This window comes from Thunnus thynnus, chromosome 18, assembly GCF_963924715.1.
Source record: "Thunnus thynnus chromosome 18, fThuThy2.1, whole genome shotgun sequence".
Lineage (NCBI taxonomy): Eukaryota > Metazoa > Chordata > Actinopteri > Scombriformes > Scombridae > Thunnus > Thunnus thynnus.
Window position 1 is genome coordinate 2916754 of NC_089534.1, and position 22776 is coordinate 2939529.

General features: G+C 37.1%; 1 protein-coding gene across 1 annotated transcript in view; it reads right to left on the reverse strand.

The window, feature by feature from the left end:
* Positions 1-4132: 4132 nt before the first annotated feature.
* Positions 4133-22776, reverse strand: part of ift172 (intraflagellar transport 172) — a 45880-nt gene continuing 27236 nt past the window's right edge. Inside the window, exons 32-48 of the mRNA XM_067572559.1 lie at positions 22615-22679; positions 22006-22186; positions 21716-21825; positions 19905-20034; positions 16290-16388; positions 15969-16078; positions 14900-14963; positions 14662-14748; positions 14241-14357; positions 12999-13109; positions 12768-12887; positions 12231-12326; positions 11615-11674; positions 10671-10769; positions 9397-9550; positions 7793-7884; positions 4133-6757 (exon numbers count right to left, since the gene is read on the reverse strand). Of these exons, the coding sequence (XP_067428660.1) occupies positions 6668-6757; positions 7793-7884; positions 9397-9550; positions 10671-10769; positions 11615-11674; positions 12231-12326; positions 12768-12887; positions 12999-13109; positions 14241-14357; positions 14662-14748; positions 14900-14963; positions 15969-16078; positions 16290-16388; positions 19905-20034; positions 21716-21825; positions 22006-22186; positions 22615-22679 (1785 nt within the window). The 3' untranslated portion in view covers positions 4133-6667. The remainder of the gene's footprint in view (positions 6758-7792; positions 7885-9396; positions 9551-10670; positions 10770-11614; positions 11675-12230; positions 12327-12767; positions 12888-12998; positions 13110-14240; positions 14358-14661; positions 14749-14899; positions 14964-15968; positions 16079-16289; positions 16389-19904; positions 20035-21715; positions 21826-22005; positions 22187-22614; positions 22680-22776) is intronic.

Consider the following 22776-nt stretch of genomic DNA (forward strand, 5'->3'; position numbering starts at 1 on the left):
GAGATGAATCATGCTTTGATTATTACCAAAGTGTCAAGGTCAAACGATGTGGAGTCTAGAAAATAAGCTCCGCATTAGGAGGGGTTATGAGAGGTATATAACATAATGTTTTATGATTTTGCATTAGGTTCTTTATCCCAGGAACAAGGCCTGGGTTTGCTTTGTATTGTTCTTTATGCACAGTAAACCTATTCACGTTGAACTCTACCAGCTTCAAGTGTATTTCTGTGAGTCTTTCTCTTATAAGTTTTGAGTTTAATGCTAAGTTGTGGGTGACCTGAAGATTTATTGGCCCATCTGAAGATTTCCCACGACAAAACAAAAATGATTAAAAAATAGTATTTTGTGGATATTAATAACCAGTGTCAGATAACTAGCTAATAACATTTGTGTTCCTTAGCTAAGTTATAAGCAGGTTAACAGTTAACTTATCTTTTTATCTTTTAGCTAAGGTTACAATGAATAACTGTAAGGCAGTGGGGAAAAAGCAAGTAAACTCGGCTAGAAGTGACTATTTGAAAATGTCTCAGTATTACATAAAATAATAATAGGGGAGAACAGGGTAACATGAGCCACTTTTTACATTTGATGATTTTACTTTCAAAATAAAGGTGTATTTGTTTCAAATAATAGTTACTATATACACCTAAGGTTGTTGTGTACCCATGGAAACAAGTTATCTATTTATTATGGTTTTAAAACAATGACCCATCAAAAAAAGTTAGTCCTATGGCACAAATTGCCCCAAAGTGGGGGTAAAATGAGCATGGGGATGGGGTAAATTGAGCACTCTACGGGTAAATAGTGCTACCACTAAATACTGATAAAAAAATGTCACAAAATCAAACAATTTTGAGATACTTTTGAACTTTATTAATGCCATTGATTAAACTGTGATCTTTGCGTGTGAGCTACAGAGAGAATGTGTGTGTAAATGTGCTTTTGTGTATACAGACAGGTGACAAATTAAAGGAAAAACCAGTACAGACCTGAATACTTGATCCCTACAGTGAGGGGATCTGATGGCTCTGTTATGCTATGGGGGGCATTTCGCTGGCATGGTTTGGGTCCACTTGTCCCTTTAGAGGGAAGGGTCACTGATGATGAAACATTTCTATCCTGATGGGAGTCAATCAATCAATCAATCAATTTTTATTTATATAGCACCATATCACAACAAAAGTCATCTCAAGGCACTTTTCATATAGAGCAGGTCAAGACCGTACTCTTTAATTTGCAGAGACCCAACAATTCCCCCATGAGCAGCACTTGGCGACAGCGGTGAGGAAAAACTCCCCTTTAACGGGTAGAAACCTCAAGCAGAACCCGGCTCTTGGTGGGCGGCCATCTGCTTTGACCGGTTGGGTTGAGAGAGAGAAAAAGAGGGAAAGGGGGAGGGGGGACAGAAGAACAACAATCATAACAATAACAATAAGTATAAGCATCAATAGCCAGGGAAGGATGCCATCAGGACTGTGAAGGACCGCAAAGGCTCGGCCCAGAACCCAGGGTTTCCTGTGAGCTGAGAAAGCACAAAAAAGAAGAAGCAAAGTTATTGACATGCATTGATGTTACATGAATGCATACAGATGGAGAGGAGGAGGAGGAGAGAGGAGCTCAGTGCATCATGGGAAGTCCCCCAGCAGTCTAGGCCTATAGCAGCATAACTAAGGGCTGATCCAAGGCGAGCCTGGTCGGCCCTAACTATAAGCTTTATCAAAAAGGAAAGTTTTAAGCCTACTCTTGGAGAGGGTAGAGAGGGTGTCTGCCCCCCCGGACCCCGGAAATTGTTTTCCTGAAGTGAATTTAATTCTGTTGAAATGTAAAAGGCATAAGACTGAAGATGCAGGAGTTAAGTTTTGAAATCAGTCTTGCTAACTACAACATCTGTACTGTTGCTAAAATAATGCCTTGTTTCAGCAGCAAGTCAACATTTCTGAGAGCGGAGCTGGACTTGTGATTCTGATGCTCCAAATTACACAGTGAGTTTCATTTTACTTTGTTTTATATGACAACATGCCCAAATAACTTAATTTTATGTCAATAATATCCCATCACTGTCTGTGTAGTGTTGTGTACTTATAGATTTATTACTCTAGTGGCCTATATGAAACACATCAGCAATTTGCAGCAATATCCCAGTCCTTCAGTGTTGCATTCCTGGATGGATGCAACACTGAAGTGTGCTATTTATACTACTACAGTTTATGATACACACTGTTTTTGTTTTTCAGGTGATTCACAGGGATAAACACTGAGAGGCACCCCGTCCTTTCACTGAAGATGGAGAAAGATGACATCAGTCAACCCTTGTGTGTTCCTAAAGAAACTAATGGACTTTTGAATGACGTTAATAAAGTGAGACATAGTTTGAAAGAAACACTTTGAAGTTGTATAATTTGTCTTAACATTTGAAGTCAAAATTCAAATAGCTGTTTATTCACTGTTGTAAATACTGTCTGAGTAATTATGTCAAGTAACAATGTTTGTGGAAAAAATATTTAACATTTAAACTCACTGTTAGCAGTCAGTTAGTTAAACGCAGTGGTCCGAACTGACGTTTCTGCCGCGCTTATTTTATTGCTCTACTAGTGTCTTTGACAAACCAAATCTACTCAACAGTGACATGTTCCATCTTTGGTTAAAGCATGTCTCAGGTTAAAACAATGAATATATTCCTGCATTACCTTCTAACCTTTGTATCCAGGCAGGCACATGGCATATTTGCGACAAGGTGGTTGACTAAAAACATATATACAACTAATCGCATCATTGTTTTATGTCCCAGAGAACCACATGCTAGAGGACGTGAATAAGTGTCATCGCTCTGCAGGAGAAAGATGTTGGCGGTTTGGATCGCACTGCTGGGGCTATTTGTGGCCGTGCTGCCAGAGTTTTCCACCCGGTCACTTCTGAAATGGATAATTATGAACCTGGAGTCTACACAGAGAAGCTACTGGAGGCCACCAAGCTCCTCACTAACACAGGTACCACACAAACATTATGTATTGAAACCAAGAACAGTAATGTGTTTGTTTCTGCCAACAGACTGTGCACTTACATGCAAGTGATTTGACCAGTTGTTGAGTATTCAGTTGTTGTTGTTGTTTTTAATTGAAAATTACTGTAGTCCTCACTGTTAGTAGTCAGTTACACAATAGTGTGTCGAGTAGAATGTCGTACATTTTGCTGTTTATGGTAAAAATCTGTATGCCAGTATGCCACTGGATGGATTTACAGTAGAGAAGAATTACTGTAGTAACTGAGTGTTTTCCCACAAACCTTTTCTATTTACGGTAATATACTGTACACACGTTTTACAGCATCTTACTGTGCATATTACATTAAAGTACTGTTCAAATTACAAAACTCGGTTACAGTGTATCTTTCAACGTTACAGTCGATTTAGAGCCAAAGTTCCTCTTTTTGTTACTATACTTCCACCGCAGCTCAACAGGGAAACACTGTCCGAGGAAACACAAAGAGGGAATTTGATGCTAAAAAAGACTGTAAATGTGTCAGATATCCACTTGATATGACTAACTCAGACTGATGAAGCCTCATATAAGCTTCACATCAACTTTTAAATGACTGTGTGGACACACTGTGGATTTTGGCCTCCATCACTTACATTGAAAGCACATTTGAAAGGGATCTTTTAATATCCAGTATGAACATGAGGAATGAGGAATGATTACAACGAGGAAAACCTCTTTCACTGTTCATATGGACACCTGACTGCTGTTTGAAGATGTTGGTGTGGCTGTAGACTCTTATTCCAATTTCCATTTCCCTTGAAGTTGTAAATTAACTAAAAACATGCGCTGGAATAAATCAAAACAACATACATTTACTGTGTGATTTCTGTGTATGTCCACCTGGAAATACAGTATTTACTTCAATGGTAGAGATTACTGAATAGAGGGAATGAAAAAGATTAGAAATTTCAATTTGAAGTAAAAATTACTAATATGAGGGAATGACTTATCAAAATTTCTCCTTCTGATGCTTCATTACAGGAATTAGACCTAAAATAGTATTAAAGTCTACTAAAATACTAACAAGAAGGTGGTTTTTACCTGCGTTACCATCTGAGCAAACATTGACAAAGATAAACAAGAGCAACACAAAATGCTTGAAAACTATTTTTTATTTGATCTTTATTAAACAAAATACATTCCATATCAAACACACCAAGGCATTGCCAGCGAAACTGGCCTCTGAAACACACATACACAGAGAAAAGAGCACATTAAACCAGCCAGTTCCAGTACCAGTCGAGCCATTAAAATACCACAATCTCCTCTGGTGGAAAAACTATTTTGATCAAATCTGACAGAAACTTTGGCTTTTATTCAGCGACGCCATCCTGAGAGAAAGTCCTTCTGATGAGAAAGAGAAATGAAGAGACGGAGGATACAGAGGGAGACGACACAGCGGAGGAATGTGTTTCCATGGTGATGGTTGGATAAAACTGACCAGTCAGAGGAGGTTTATGTGTCCCGTCATCCAGATCTGTTGATGACGTAAAGCTATTTTATACATTTAATTACAAGTCTGACAATATTCTGTATTTCTTATTGTCAACAAATCCCATGAAAAGACCAAAACTACCAATGAATAGATGCTACTAACAAGTGTTGTGTGTGTATCAACAGCTTGATTTGGCGTTTTCCTGTGTGCCAAAGAGCTCCACTGTTGTTCAAAAGCTATGAAAAATACATCAATGAACACACACACTGTAGTTTATATGGATTCAATCCCACATACACCATCCTGCTGCCAGAAATACTCACCAGCCACTGAGAATAGTCCCCAACAAAAGCACTACTTCCTCCTGTTTGAGTAACATTTGCTAAAAACTACAGTTCCCTGTTTTAGGAAATGACTGAGACTTTAAAAAAAAATTAAACTACATATTTGTGAACTGTTTTTAAAGATTTACATCTTCAGGAGGAACAAATGAGCTCTGGGTTGAGCGACATTTTTCATGGGATTTGTTGTGGCAACCAATTAATCAATTGGTTGATTGACACAAATTTAATCTGCAACCATTTTAATAATGAATTAATCATTTGAGTGATTTTTTTAAGAAAACATGCCCAACATTTTCTGGTTCCAGCTTCTCATGTGTGACGATTTGCTGTCTTTTTTTTGTCATATATGACAGTGTTCTGTTAGTCAGACAAGACATCACTATGGTGTCTACGAAATTGTAAATGCAATTTTCTCACAATTATTTTTAATATTAATCAAGGAAATAATTGGCAGATTAATTGAATGAAAATAATTGTTAGTTTCAGCCCTAGTTGACAATAAGAAAAATACAGAATATCGCCGGCTTTATCCTGCAACAAGGCTTCAATTTAAAAGCATTGAAGTGTGATGTCGTATTAATAGTATTACATTAGATATTTATCTTATATATTCAGATTAGATTTTAGATTTTTGCTGCTGGTATTTAGGATCTTAAACGACACAAACGACACATCTCTTCCTCTTTAATTATCTTCTGTTATGATTGTTATGAGCAATATTTTGGGCTTTAGTGAAGACTTTGCTCTGTGGTCTTTATGCTGTTTCAGGAATGTATACAGTAAATATATAATTGTTTTTGCTGTGGCAATGTTCAGAATTTAAGGGAATAGTTTGACATTTTGGTAAATATGAGCATTTGCTGTCTTAAAATGTGAAATGTGAAGCTACAGTCAGCAGCCTGTTAGCTTAGTTTAGCATAAAGACTAGAAACAAAAGGAAGCAGTTGGCCTGGCTCTGTCTAAACTAAGGTAACAGAAGCTGCTACAACTATTTATTGTTATGTATTTAAGTTCCCAGAGTCCTGTTGTCACTCTGCTGCAACAGTCCAGCACATAAACCCCCAAATAAAAACGCAATTTGTTGTTTTTACACTTTGGTTGTTGCACAGATTTAAAAAACAAGCTATATTGTGTTAACTAGATTTTTGCTGTTTTTCCAATCTTAATGTTAAGCTAAGCTAACCGACTGCTAGCTTTATATTTACCCTACAGCCATGAGTGGTATTGATCTTCACATTTAACTCTCTGCAAGAAAGAGAGTAAGTGTAATTCTCTAAATTTAGAACAATTGCTTTAAACATCCTGAATCAGAACCTTTAATATAAATTCCCAGGTTGAACTGAGGTCACGTCAAGTCCTGGTCAATATTTCTGTGAATTTGTGAGAGGTTACACTGTTTGCACTGTAAAATTACACACATATTTCACATATAAAGCTTTTTAAGGCTGTTCAAATTCTGTAAATGTGACTGTGTTTCAGCAAAAACTTTAAACAAATGAAGAGATTTAGTTTTTTCTACATGGAAGTGTGAAGAAGGTTTGAGAGATTTGAAGATTTAAGATTTGAAACAACATTTAGACCATCATGAAAGGAGATAAAATTAACATAAAATATTATTGAAAAGTTGAATAAATAAATAACTTGTAGAAAGTCGTCACACATTCTTAATAAAAGGTGCGTTTTTGGACACATGAAACAAACAACAGAGTGAAGGAAAAGAGAAAGTAGAGAAGTGAAAGAGAGACGGATGAAGTATTTCAAATCTCGCAGCAAAAGTGGAAAAAAAGAGATGAAATAGCAGGTGTGTGTGTGTGTGTGTGTGTGTGTGTGTGTGTGTGTGTGTGTGTGTTTCAGTGGAAGGAGAATCCAGACGCCGGCAGACCGCCACACCACTGGCTGATGAACTTCAGGACGTCCTGACACTCTGGACTGTGAGTGGTCTGCAGGGGAAGAATGGACGCAAAACAAAACGACCAATCACAAATCAGATTCAACTCGCGCTGTCACTACAGCGGGGTAGAAGGTGTAGAGATGTGTGTGTGTGTGTGTGTGTGTGTGTGTGTGTGTGTGTTTAAATGTGATAATGATGCTGCGCCTGCGATTAGTTGACTGCTGATTCACATAAAATCACTGTTGTTCAGAGAGATGATGAAACTCGGTGAAATTAACTTGTAAAAGAGACATGAGACAACTTCCTCTCACTCTGTGTTCACCCAGTGTGTTAATGTGTGTGTGTGTGTTTTAAATATTAACCCTCAAATTGAAATCAAAATTAAATATTAAATTTAAATTAAAATCCATCAGTCGCCTTTAAACCAAACTGAAAGAGGAAAGAAGGAATTAAGTCTGACATCTTGAAGGCAACTGATTATGTTTAACTGGAAAATTAACTTAAAATTGACCAAATCCAAAATGATTTCACCTGATAACTCCTTTAGTTTCATTATGATTATGATCTGCTGCTTGTCTGAAATCAGGGGATTTTGCTGCTACATTTGTTGAATCTCAAAGAACTTTTTTTTAAAATTATAGTCCTCATTTAATCTAGTAATCTCAGTAAGATTGAGCTCTCTTCTGCAGAGAGACTTAAATACTGTAAAAAGAACTCATTATGATCGACACACATCCTCTGGTTATGGTAAAATCAATCACTAACATCTCCAAAGGTTTCAACTCCTAAATAGGATGAAATTCACATGTTTGTAAATCCTGTGTAATTCTTTCTATTTGTCTCTAGATCAGGGGATATATTTATCAAATTTCTGCAGCAGTTGGATAAATTCGAGCCCTAGTCCTGTGAATGTTGAGCGGGGTTCTGATGTATTAAGGAAACTTAAGGAGGCACAATGATAGATGATATTAATGAGAAGCCTCAGAGTTCAGGATTATCTCAGAGGTCAAACAGACACGATGGTTAATTACACTTTGCTCTTTGCAGTCTTCAAAAGGAGAAACATAACCCCGTCCGGTCTCACCTTTGTAGCCATGAGGAATTTGTTCCAGTCTTCTTTGTTGGCTGCTTTTCCCACAGACGAGAACTCGATCTTATTCCTCAGAACGGGGTAGCCTGGAGGCAGGAACACCACAGAGTTTATAATCTATATATATGTGTGTGTGTGTGTGTACATTCATGCAGCAAACTGGAAAACAAACCTAGCAGTCAGGTAATGGTACATTTTGACGAGTATGTTGCAGGTGAATCTATATTTTATACCCACAAGGGTCACAGGATAGGATGCAGGGATACAAGCTTTGTTCAAGCTTTTCTTTAATTTTTGCTGTATTTTATCTCTAAGTCTCTAAAGTTATTCAAATGAAACAAAATAAGCTAAATAAGCTGCAACCTTAGTCGATTAATTGATCATGATGATGATTTTTAAGCAAAAATGGCAAAAATAAGCTCGTTTCAGCTTCTCAAATGTGTTGATTTAATGCTTTTCTTTGTGGAACATGATGATAAACTGAACATCTTTGAGACATCTGAAAAAATGACATTTTTCACTATTTTCTGACATTTTATGGACAAAACAATCAATCAAGAAAATAATCAGTAACTTAACGGGTGGAATATGGAGCGTGTGACGAGGAGTCCCAAATAGACTTTACTTTATTTTAAGGGGTCACAGGCCAAAAAAACAAAAAAACACTGTTTTATGTCATATATTCATTTCAAATCCAAGAATAAACCTCCTTAGACAAAACAAAAGAAAAAATAAAAAAGTAAAAATGAAAATCAAAACATGTTCTTTCTATAACTGATTTTTTTAATCTTCATCTTCATCATTCATCTCTCCTGGACGTCCTGCAGGTGAAACTCAGTAAACACTCGGCCTCTTTTCTTTGTATTGGAATAAACACATATTTCTTTGGAAAATATTTGCAGCAAAGGGATTTAGGTGCACAGGTGAGGCGTTCAGCTGCAAGTATCAGTTCAAACAAACATCATCAAGGGTACGTCATGTCTGTTCAAAAACCATTTGTACAAACAGATTCAAATCATTGCTCTAATGACACGTCGCCGGCTGCTGGATTCATAAATTCTCATTGTGTCAGGTCTCTTCTGACACAGACGCTCCTAAATCTGTTTTTATTTGCTGATTGAAATTCATGTTTTTACTCTTCGGTAACATTTTTGTAAGTGAAACTCGTCCACAAACGAAGCGGAACATGTCGCCTTATATCGACATTTTAGGGGCTTTGCTTATGCTAATGATCAAATCTCACAAACACGCACCTACCTGTGAACAGGTGACATTCATCAGGCTGAAACGAGCAATTTACAACGAGTTCAGGCAGTTAAGAGAATTTGTTGAGTCTGACTTGGAAAACTCATCTACTCACACCTCACATAAAAACAGTAGATTATGAAAGACAGTATTATTATTTCAACATGACATATTCTTTCTGTTTCTATTTGGTTCCTGACAGCTGGTTGTTTTAAACAGACTGTTCATGTAATTTTTCATTATACTTATGATTGAAATGTTGTAATTGTCAAATGTGACCTTCTTCAATGAGGCTCTAAACTGGAGTAAAGCGAGTGTGTGTTTGTGTGTGTGTGTGTGTGTGTTTGTGTTACCGGTGAGAATACACGGCAGCGAGCGAAGGCCGGTGCTGGCGGCCACTAGTGAGGCTTCGTACGAGTTCCTCTCGTCACGCGGCAGAACCTGCTCCAACCGATGGTCCATGGACACCATCAACACCCAATCACGGATCTGCTCCCGCTGGGCATCCTGCAACACACACACACACGCACACACACACACACACACACACACACACACACACACACACAGAGAAACTGCATCATTGATTCAAACAACTTTAACATTATTTATTTCAATATCAATTCAACAATCAACAGTTATTTTGATTATCGATTAATCTGTTGATAATTTTCAAATATCTTCAATTTGTACAGCCAAGACTTTAATAGCCAAAGATATTTAATGTCCAAAGGTATAAAAGAATGTTTTTGATGGATAATAAGGCTGCAAGAAATGATTATTTTCATTATCGATGAATATGCAGGTTATTTCTTTGACTATTCAATTAATTGTTTAGTCTATAAAAAAACAAGAAAAACAGTGAAAAATGCCGATCACAACATCCTAGAGCACAACATGATGTCATTAAATGTGTTGTTTTGTCCAATAAACAGTATGAAAATCCCAAAATATTAAGTTTATTATACTTTAAGACCAGGAAAAGCAGAAAATTCTCACGTTTTAAGAACCTGGAACCAGAGCTGCAATGATCAATCGATTAGTCTATTCGACAGAAAATTAATCATCAACTATTTTGCTATTCAATCATTTGTTTTGAGTCATTTTTAAGAAAAAATGTCCAAATTCTCTGATTCCAGCTTCTCAAATGTGAATATTTTCTGGTTTCTTTTGTCCTCTGTGATAATAAACTGAATATCTTCGGGTTGTGAACTGTTGTTCAGGACAAAAGAAGAAATACGTCGATGTTATCTTAAAAAAAGAATAAACATGAATAATATGACAGTAAGTTTCTATAAACTGAGATCATTTAAAAGTTTTCAAACACCAAATTTCAGGCTTTTTAAGGACTTTTAAGGACACTGAGATCTCTGTAATATGTGTTCTGACAGTGTCGGGCTACTGTGTCTGTTACATTCTGCAGCTGAATACACGGCAACAGATCTGTCATGTGACTGAAGAACAGCTGATGTGGACGCCATCGATGACTTCCTGTTCCTTCCTGAACCTGCTGAAGCTCCGTTACAGTAACAGTAACTTCTACAGTAGCAGACATGACGGTGACACTAACAGTTTGGGAGGTTTCGTGTGTTTTTGGATGTGTGTGTTTGATAATGTGACGTCTTACGGTGACGCAGAGTTTGGTGGGAACTGGAACTTCAAAGGGAATGTCGGTGTCCATGAAGTCGGAGTGATCCAGAGCGTCCAGGTTTCCCTCGTCGATGGCCTGGAGACAGAAATTAAAAACTGATTACTTTCTTCAGATCACTAAAGAGATATTCATGATGGAAATTATTATATATTTATTGGACCAGATTAATCAAATACTTCACCTGCTAAAACTAACTTTTTCAATGGTGTCGGTTACGATTTCTGATCCATAAAATACTGATTATCAGAGAAGATCAACTGTTATTTTCTGAGGCGTTTTTAGAGGCAACAGAGCTACGAATCATTATTAGAAGATATTAAAAAGATAATATCTTCTAATAATGTTAGAAGATCTGATTGATAAAAGCTGTGACACTGTTGTTTTTTTAATGGTATGATGGTGCTTTTATCCTTTTATTGTATTTTTCTACTAATCAATCAATCAATTAATCAATCAATCTTTATTTGTACAGCACCTTTCATACAGGTTGGTGCAATTCAAAGTGCTTCTCAGAAGACTGACAAGCTGATAATAAGACAGAACAAAAGTAAACAAAACGATTTGAGACTAATTCACACAAAAACGATAAAAAATTAATAAAACAGATTAAAATAAAATAAAATAAGATAAAACAGGACAAAAAGGACAATGACAAAAAAAAAGATCAAATTGAAAACTTTAATACAATTAAATAAGTTATTAAATCAAATAAATAATGTCAATATAAAATATTCTAATCAAATCTGGGCTGAAGTTTTAAAGTTTACATCTATTTCTCTACCTGTTGTTGTTTTTATTATTGAACTCTTATGAGTCACTGAAACCAAAAACTCCAACAACCAGGTGTTGATGTGGAGATAAATACTGAACCTTGAACCTTCATGTTTCGGCCTGTAAACGAGCTGTGATAGTTCACTTACATCACACAGATCCAGAAAGTGGTTGAGAAAGATGAAGGCCATGTTCTCCCAGCCGACAGCCTGTCAGGACGAAAAAATATTATTTACAATGATATTCATGATAATAATAATAATTGTAATCAGGTACAAAACTTCATGTAGAGAAGAAACATATTTCCTGTGATTCACATTCAAGCTTTTTCCAAAAAAATTCCAAAAAATGTACCCAGAACATTAAATCTGTCCTCAGAAGCTAATCATTGAATTATGATTATTAATAAGATGATGCAGTTGCAGAACATGATTTATATCATGACTCAGACTTCCAAAAATGACCAAAAACTAAGTTGAATTCAAACATTTCTATATAGTGTTGAAACATCCTTAAATATTGTGAAATGTTGAAATATAATTAAGACATAAGGGGATATTATTAGTTTTCTGGGGTATTCACAGAATATCAAGGAATTTTACCATCTAGAGGTGTAAAAACATATAAACACATATCAGGAACATTTTTAGGACAAGCCTGCACCCAGCACTAAAACTGAAGAATGAAAGAGACGTTTTATACAAGTTAATGAGCACAGAGACTCTATAGAAGTGGAAGAACTACTGCGGTTCCTCCTGGACTCACCCTGCAGGCCAGCCCGGCCTCGTAGAAAGCCTTGTCTGCAGGAACAAGCTCAGTGTGACGCAGCAACGACACCGACAGCTTCGCCGTTACACTGATCTGAAAATAAAACAGCAGAAGAAGAGAGAATTATTAATAACATAAAAGAAGACAATCGTCAACCTGTCACCACCGGCGAGTTCAGATGTGGAGAGAATAATAGTGCACGGAAAGAGGAAAAGTTGAGATTAAAGGTTCACGTTTGTTCTCAAAAAATACGAACGATAAAAAACTGAAAAAAAAATTATTTGGCTTTTATTTTGGCATAATGACAATTTTGACCTGGCGGTGAGATGTTCCTGCTTTAAATGACGTCCAAAAGAAACTAATCAAACTGAATTTTCTGCTTTTTAGATCCAATTTAATCTTGCACATGTGAATTAAGCCCAATTTCTTATTGAAAACTAAACTGAGTCTTCTGTCTAGGCAGGAAGATTGCAAGTCAAAGTAAGAATAAAGCTTTCTGGAATCCTCGCTGACTGTTTCTGTGCTTTCGTTTACCAGCTGCTTGACTCCTTTAGCGGCAGATCTTGTGGCGTAGTAGTGAGAGATCAGCAACATCTGTTCAAAGTCTTCATGAGCTGGAGAGTTGTCCTCGGCTGATTTGGAGACGTTATCACACTAAAATTACATGAAAAAACAAAGGAGAAGTCCACTTACACAACTAAGTACATGGACTGATTTTGTTTGATGATAATATTATTTGTTTATTGGAGTTTGTTGTTGTTTTACCAGCTGCAGCAAGAAATTGCGGAGGTCGGCCCATATGCGGTAAGCTTCTGGTCCATCAGTGTCGGGAATGTTTATCAGGTCCAGAAACAGGCGCTTGTAGATGTTGAAGTTCTGAGAGTAAAAATTGTGAAATGTATTTATTGGTTAGATATCTGTGCTGGTAAATAAACACACAGAAAAAAGAAAAGGCAAGTAAACAAGAGATGTCTCATATCTGTGATTAACAAGTGAAGCGGCTGGTCTTCAAACTCTATTTTTTTAACATCAGAACACTTGTGGAGTTTGACTTTCTTTTTTGGTTTGTTTTTTATGTCTTTATGAGAGAAGATGGAGACAGTAGAGAGACGACAGGAAACGAGAGAAGAAAGAAGCTGATGAGAGATATCGATGGACACCTGATGGTGTTATTTTACACATTCATCATAGAATCAGTCCTTATTTTCTCACTGATCTGTTGTGATGGGAATTTAAATATATGAAACAAGAATCAATCAGGAAACATAGTCAAGGCAGCGAGTAAAATCACTGGTGAACAGCAGACAAATCACACAGAAATCCTCTCTTTAAGGAATGTCCCTCTGGTCAGTCATACAGGTTTACATAAATATGGTGAAAACAGTTTGAAGTTTTCATTTATCCCAAATGCAAGAAGCGCTCTTAACGGCCTCTTGGTTCCTCGCACAACTTAGCACTTTATTTCTCATCTTTATTCGTCTTGTTATGTTAAAGCAAAGAAAACAGCAACATCTTTATTGTCTGAATTGCATGTATAGTACCAGGTACTTGTAATGTCTTTAAGTCTTGTATTGTTGTCATGGTTTTGTGTTATTATGCTGCCTTGCTGCAAAAAGACTTTCCTCTAATGGGACAATAAAGATCTGAACTGATGTGAAGATGGGGTCTGATGTCAGAGTCAAACTGCAGATGTTGCAGTTATGTGGCATAAACCTTAAACAGTAGTAAGCTACCGGGGCAGTAACTGTTTAAGTTTCACAAGAGTAGATACACTACAACTTAAATTTTACAGTCTCATTAAGTGTTTTTTTTTATATAAATTCAGCTTTAGTGGCATTTAGGAAGGTGAGCTGACATGTACTGAAGCACATGTTTGTGAGAAAACCCTAAAGGAGCGTTTGCAGAACTTTATTCAATCCAAGCTTTCAGGCTGATTTGGCAGCAAAACAGTTTGGAAGATAATAAATGAATGGAAGCCTGTGTGTGTGTGTGTGTGTGTGTGTGCACCTGAGGGTTAGGTGGTGCTCCATGCTGTATGTAGAGCTGCAGGGCCTTCGGAGCTTCTTCCTCCTTGATGAGATGTGTGGCGTACAGAGCGACGTACTTATGGAGGATCTTAAAGTTCTGACAAAGAACAAACAAACAAACGTCTCAGGCATAATGAGAAGAACTGAAGACTACTTTTTATGACCAGAACCTCTGACCACACGATATTCACTCTGGTGTGAAAGAAAAACGTTCTCAGAGAAATATTTACATTCATGCATTTTTACTTACTAAAATCTTCAAACCACATAACACCATCAACAGCTTTTACTCAAAGATTAACGGTCAAATGGATGGTTCATGAGCAGATTTTTAACCATTTAAAGGCTTTGTCTGTGATCTAAACTTGACATTTCACAGTTCACATTAAATAATAAAGTACCTGTTTGGATGCTGTATCCAGACATTTCTCCCACTGGCCTCTCTCTGCATACATGTCCAGAGCTGCCATGACGTCCACACCCACCAGCTGAACACACACAGTCATACATGTTAAAGAAACGCCTGTCAGTCAGTTAAGTGACATTTTATGCACATTAGATTGCTACTATGGCACTATTTTGTCAATAAAATGACTCGTGTTGGATGCAGTGTGTAACAGAGTGTATATATGTACGTACAGAGTCCACTTTGCCTTGGTTCTTGAGGTGCTCTTTGTATTTCTGGTCCACATAGTCCTCATACCTGCGATATAGAGCAAAGATATTTAAAATTTAATATATTTAAGAGATTTTAGGAGTGTTTAAATAAGTTGGTAGCACATTGAAAATACCCAGAATATCTCTCTTCTTCTAGTAAGTAAGTAAAAAGTTTATAAAACTAAAAAATAACATCACAAAAACAACAAGATAGAATTTATAAAACAGCAAAACATCAGTTTAAAAAAGCTCATTTGCTTATGAAGAAAAGAGAAAAATCACAGCAGTAGTTCAGTTAATGAGGGTTTTAAATTCTGGTATTTAAGTATTTTAAGTATTGTTAGTATTTTAAGTTCATGTTTAAAATTACATATTTAGTGTCTGATTGTGTTTGTTTCTGATGTTTGTTTTGATTTTAGATGCAGTGTCAGTCTTTGCCACTGTGTCACCTATCAGTCCCTCCAGGATTTCACAGAGTTTTGTTGTGATTATTGAGGACAAAATGTTTGATTTTGCAGCAGCTTTTCTTAAAAATTACAATACAATTTGCAATGTTTTATGTGCTCTTATTGCGGTAATTGGGAAAAAAATGCACACAAAGGAAAATAAACTGCTACCAATGAAGAGCCGTATATAATCACTTCCTTTGATAAAAAAACATCCTGCATATCACAGAAACAACTACATCTCAGTGCTAATTTTGAATGTATTTTCTGAACATGAGAACCATGGGCTCAAATTTATACAAAAAAAAAAACCAAACTGTACTTGAGTTCCATTTATAAGCCTTTATTAAACAATCTTTCACCTCACCGCACCCATTCTTATGTTTGAAGTAGATTATATCTTTGCTGCCTGAACAATATCAGCTTTTGTTCTTCTGACTAACTGAATGCAAACCTCATTTCTTCCTGTCCATGTGTCAAAGTGTCCTTGAGCAAGACACTGAACCCCGCGTTGCTCCGGTCAGCACCTTGCATGGCAGCTCTGCCGCCATCAGTGTGTATGTGTGTGTGTGTGTGTGTGTGTGTGTGTGTGTGTGTTTTATAACCTTGGCTCCAGCTCCTTGGCGACTCTCTTGGCTTTGTTCCACTCCTCGCCCTCAATGAAGACATCGATCGCCTCTTTGATTAGGTCCATGTTTAAGTAGAGCTCAGCAGCCTTGAACATGCAAATCCAAACAAACCATTAGTGAAATCAGATTAATTAAATACATTTATATGGTATCTATAAACATCTGAGGCTGATTCATACCAACAATTTATTAAATGTACAAAATATTTACTCTATTGCTCCTTATTATTAATCAAGGCCAAGGTAGTGTGTGTGTGTGTGTGTGTGTGTGTGTGTGTGTGTGTGTGTGTTGACCTACAGCATTGTACTTCCTCAGCTGTGTCAGGCGAGGTCCGACCACCTGGATCACCTCCACCGCTCGCTCGCCACTGAGGAACTTGATGGATAACTCTGCTGCCTGGCAACGCAAACAAACAACACGCACATGTGAAATACAACACTAACAGAACAAACGGGGTTTAAAACAATCTGATATTTAACGGGGATATGTAAGTGTTTTAAAAGAAACAACACAACAACAGAGGATATTAAAAGAGACTGGGAATAGGAGTTAGACATAGATACTGGGAGACATTTTGGAAGAGACATTGAAATATGTTAATTCTTGCTCCATCAATGTTAGACACTGTTTAATACTATTTATATATCTATAATACTGTAGATTGCACTACTCAGGAGTAAAGTTACACAAAATATTTTCAGATGTATCTCCAGTGTGTGAGTAGTGTATATTTTCTGGGCGATGGTCAACACTTCGGTGGAGAGAAGCACACACGAGCCTTTGATGTCTTAATGCTGAGAATATTTATTGAAGTTACTTGATCAAGGAGAACCGTAAACAGCGAACATCCAAGTTGGTGTAACTCGGATGCTGTCTCTTTCCGTTCTCTCCTCTGAAAGTCTGAGTCTTTGGTCTTTAACCCGAGCAGATCGGCCTACAATATGAAAAATTAATTGGTTCACTAGTTTCTAAACAAAGGACTGCACTTTACCCGTGACATCATTAGTCACGTTGCGTTGAGCCTCAGGTCATTGTCAACACATTTTGGCTACACGTTCCACCTATCTGTGTTGTCTAGAAGGCTCCTCTCTGGCCTTGGCTTACCATGGCAATGCTGATATACTCTTTATCAGAGAGGTTTCTGCTTTCACCAAAACATCACAGACAACTGAGGATTAAGAATTACAGTGTGACCTCAGGGCTCAGTTTTAATCCATTTTGTCACTCAATTTGTAACCCCTAAAGATCCTCAAATACAAGAATACTGGGACCTAAATATCTGTCTGTCTTTTCTCAAAGTTGCTCAACATTCACATTAGTCCAGATTAAGAGTCTCCTCAACTCAAAAATGTGTTTTTCTTCTTGTTTCTTCAGTTGGATGTTTGATCTTCTCTGTGCCGAATATGTTTCCACATTCATCTGCTGAAGTTTCTCTGAGCTCACTGATAATCTGATTTTAAGGGGCGGGTCTATGAGCAGGATTTGTACATCACAAATAGTTTGGAGGCCAATCATGTTCCAATATTCAACTCACACAAGTGTTATATGGAAACTTGAAGCCTCCAGTGCACAAACACTAAGAACGGACTTTACAGTGAAGTGGGAGACATCTTGAACAATATTTACAGATTCATAGATTTTTTAATGAGGGAGAAGAAGGAGACACCAATTTAAGGATTTGAATGTGGTAATTATACTTTTTTTTGTAAAAACTATTTAACTCCCTATTGTTCCAAGCAGAGTATCTTTGCTTATCTCAATACATGTCTGGAGGGGATCTTTAACATCTGAGGATGTAAAGAAGCTGCAGGTGGCCCAGTGACACTTGCTGTCCAACAATATTCTTAATGCAAACAAACTGGTGCTGATCTTTTGGAAAAAGTAGGAAGTGCTGTCATTCAGGCAATGGACTCTCTGTTAGATATATTAAGAATTTGAAAAAATTTGGCAGCCACTACTTCTGCACTTCTAAGAATGATTGAGATGGTGTATATTAGATGACTCAGAGCTCTGAAGGAGGACATGGGAATGATGAGGGTGTTTTGTTCTATTGTTGTTTAAACTTTGTCTGGGTGGATTTGAAGGGTTGTGTTTTAAGTCTGTTGTACTTGTCCTCAGTTTAAGTTTCATATTGTGTATGCATGGTGTATTGGTTGTTATATATGGAAAAAAGAAGCTTAATGTGTAATACATTACTGACATAAGGTTGCTTCTTAATAAATAACATTTGAAAGCAGTGTTTAAAAGAAACCAGTTGATTTTACTTCCTGGAGACAAGCAGATGTAATAGCTTCATCTATCTGTCCTTTTGTCTGCAATCATCACTGCTTCTTGTAAAACAAGTGATTGGATTGAAATCTAATGTGCATATTCAGGCTCCCTGCAGGATGACCTTTTGACCTCTCCTCGAACACCACCAGGAGACCAAACATTACATTTTCAAATGAGCCTCCATTATCTCTCTTTCTCACACAGAGGCAACATTTGCTGACTTTATTCAAATTCCCAATTCCCATTTCCCATATTGATCTTTAAGACCCCCTGACCTTTCCTTTAGCACCACTCTCAGACCAACTATTCAAATTTCAAATGATCTGATCTCCATCGCACTAAAGTCAATAACACACAATATTTGCGGTGCACCTTGAGGCTCCCAGCAGAAGGAAATCTATTGATGTTGGTGACACTTTGACCTTTTCCTTTCTGCCACCATCAGGAAAATGTTGGCTACCATTATGTACCTATCTGTCATATATCCTCTACAATGTAGAATGTGATGCTGATGGCTCATTGGTGAAATTAGATTTTCAGCTTTTATGTTTATGTTGCAGATAAATTCAGCCTGTGTACTGCTTATTATATTTTTTGTTTTCCATTCAATTTATTTCGGCAAAGCTTGTTTTGAGTTGCACTGTCGGTCGGTCTCAATATCTCAACAACTATTTAATTGGATTGTCATTAAATTTTGTACAGACATTAATGTTCCCCAGAGGAGAATCCTACTAACTTGTGGTGAACACCTTACATTTCCTCTAGCGCCACCATGAGGTTAAGATTTGTGATTCAAATTGAAACATTTAAAAAACTATTTGATGCATTAATATGAAATTTACAATATATATTCACTGTCTCTGGAAGATAAACTCTTACAACTTTGGTGATCCTCTGACTTTTACAGTTTTCACTCATGCTGTGATATACAGTAATTCAACATCTACAGATTGGATCGGTGTAAAATCTGTTACAGACATTCATGGTCACCAGAAGATGTGTTCTACTGACTTTGGGGATCCTCTGACTTTTCCTCTAGTTCTTTATTGAAATATCTTGACGGTAATTGGATGGATTGCTGTGAAATTTAGTTCACACATTCATGGTCGTCAGAGGATAAATTGAACTTTGATTCCCTGACATTTTATTTATTGCTGTTATCTGGTCAAAATTTCAATTTGTCCAAAACTTGAGTTTATAACCAAACACCTGCAAAATTAATAACATTCCCATCAGCCTCTGCTGCACTCTGTGCTAATTAGAAAATGTTTGTATGCTAATGCGCTAAACCAAGATGGTGAACATAGTAAACATTATACCTGATAAATATCAAGATGCTAGCATTATTAGCATGTTAGCATGCATTTAGCTCAAGCACAACCTCATGGAGCTGCTAGCATGGCTGTAAACTCATAGTCTCATTCATTAGTGTTTCAGAATTGAACACTTGCAAATGAGCAATACCTACTCTTTTATATAAATTATATTTCCTATAGATTTATTTGTTTTGCCACCAGGTGGATGTGTATAGTGTTAAATATAATGTTAAACATTGTCAATATGGCAATTAACTAAACTGTATTTATGCTGGACGGACCAGGTGTAAATCTTTTAGACAGACAGAAGGAAGGAAAACTTTACCTTCATCCAGCATTTCTCCATCAGGGCTGTGTTAGAGTCGTCCTTCACTTTGAGGTAACACTCCACTGCCCGACTGTATTCACCCGACTGTTCCCACTCCCTGGCCTGTTCCAGCAGGCCCTCCACACCACTGAACCCAGCAACAAACACACAGACATACATACGAGGAGACACAAACAGATAGGACAATCGTGATGTTGCTTCAGGTATCATTAAGCTCCAACTATAACTGTGTGCTCCAGATCTCATCTTTCCAGAAATCCGATAATCATATCAGGCTCATTTCAGCACTATTTTGAGGTACTACAGTGTCAAATATAAAACAAATCACTATTAAACATGTTGTACAGCCAAAGCAGTCAAGGTTGTTTTTTTTTTTTTACCAAAAAGTAAGAATAATTCAATTTAATTCAGCTTTTTTGTCATACTCAAATAAAGTCTGGTGATTCTAAGATGAAGATAATAATAAATAAAACAGACTCGACAAACTGGCTGCACCAGAGCGTGCCACCAACATTTAACACCAGTCCAATAAATCATTCCAGTATGAGTATCCACTTTTATCATCAGGTATCAATAGATGGTCCAACAGGAAACAGCTTCATTAAGTGTTCCCACTGTTGATTTAATGCAACAGTGTCTTTCAAGAGGAGGGAACACTGTTGTTTCCACTCCAATTGGGAGCCATTTAATGCAATGTGTGTGGAAAAAAACAGTTTAAACATATTATACATTTAAATCCCAGACTTTCTTGTCTGTATTTCATCACATATTTCCCAATTCCCACTGCACATGACAAGCAGCAACCATGTAGTTCACCCTATTTAATCACTAAGCATATTTATTTTTCCATCTCCTTTTTGTTCTTGATTTCTTTTTCATTAGCTCACATTTCACATCATTTCATGTAACATGCAGATTTAAGCTGAAAGGTTTAAATCTTAAATAAAAAGGCATTAACTAACTAAAGTTCTAACATTGCTTATAGATGCCTAAAAGAAACAGGAAGCTTTGCACTTAGCTGGAGCCTGAGTTTCAAAAATATGCAGAAATAATTGAGTTTTTTTCTCACTTACACTCTCTTCCTCATTCGTTTCCATTGGTAACTTTTGATGTTTTCTCCCACAAGTCATTAAAGAAGAAGAGGAGATGGGAGCATAAGAGCTGCGTGCTGCTGGTTTACTGGCTAACGAGCTATTCCTTGTTGGGAGTTTCAATTTGGGGATAACACACAAGCTGTGTTTTAATAAAGCATCAAACTGACGCTTTGTGCATAGATTATACTGGTGGGCTGGTGGGGAGAGGCTGTAAAATGTTCATAGTGAATTTTGTGGGTTCCCTCTGGAATTTGAGAAGACTCCTAATAAAGACTTGAGACCCCAGAGACACAACAGGTCAACCAAATCCTGTACAAACTCTTAAAGTGATGTCGATAGACAAATAATTAACTGGCAACATTTTTGTAACTGATCATCATTTTTCCCAGTTTTCCATGACAGTAAACTCAACATCTTTGGGTTTTTGACTGTTGGGCTTCAAGGAATATGGATCCTCATTTTATGACATTATACATTGAACAATCAATTGATAATTAAAGAAAATAACTGTCAGACCTTTTGATAATGAAAATAATTGGTTGCAGTCTTACAGTACTCCAATGATTGAATAATATTACTACTAGTAGTAGTTTTGTTTGTGCAGTTTGATAAAACACAACTTTACAACAATTGTGCTCAATATAAACACAATTATTTAAGTCATACAACTAGATTCCCTCAAGAAGGAGGATGGAGGACGTCTTAAATTCTCACCGGATTCCCTTCTTGGCCGTCTCCTTCTCGTATTCCTCCTGAAGCAACGAGAGCTTGTTGGGGAGGTATTCCTTACAGATACGCATCGCATCGCTCCACATGTCAGCATCCTGAGAAACACAAATACGCAACAATGTTTGATCAGCAATTTTAGACAAAGATGTATCTCCAAAAAGATCTGTTCATAGAAAATATAGGATTTATAGAAAATAAAGTAAAAGTTCTACTTCCTACACATGAAAATTTGTGAGTCTTTTATTGTTTTTTTCTAAAGTGAGTTTGGCTGTTACCTTGTAATATTTAACAGCCAGGTCGGGTCTCTGGGCTCGGAGCAGGAAGGCTTCAGCCTTCTGGAAATCTTTCTGTTCAAAGCAGAACTTGGCTTGGCCAACCAGAACCTCAGACACACTCTCTGGATCGTGGCTCTCAGCTACCCGCTGCGCATTGGTCCAGTCTTTGTTGTGGACGTACCTGGAAGAGTCGACACACACATGCCCAGAAAACAATATAATATATCAGCTTTTTTGGATTAGTTGAAATCCTGTTTCCGTTTCCCTGAATGTCTTTCAACAAGAACAGACACATGAACTCTCAGCTCTCAGCTCAGTGTTAGAAAACCGCTTCAAAGCAGCTTTAAACAAGTTGATTTTCATAACTTATTGAAATGAGCTGAAAGCAGAAGCTTGGTGAGTCAGTTAAATCCTCCAGCTCTACAGGGGATGATGCCAGTATTCAGAAAGAACTTCCATCACAGATAGGTGGATGGTTTGACAGCCTGATGTATCTGCAAGCTGACATAAATCTACCCCAACGCTAATAAATCCTGATCAGCTGACATTATTACCACGAATCTAAACAAGTTAGCATGATCAATAAATCCCATCTTCTTCAGTACTCACATGAGCACAGCTTCTTTCGGCTTTCCTGCTTTGATGAACTCAACTTCGGCCTCAGCAAACTTTCCCTGGAAGAGGAAGTGAGAGGATTTTGTGTTAGTAATATTTACTGAGATGTAGTGACCAGAGCATGACGATGACGAAAGCTACTGTATAAAACAGGAC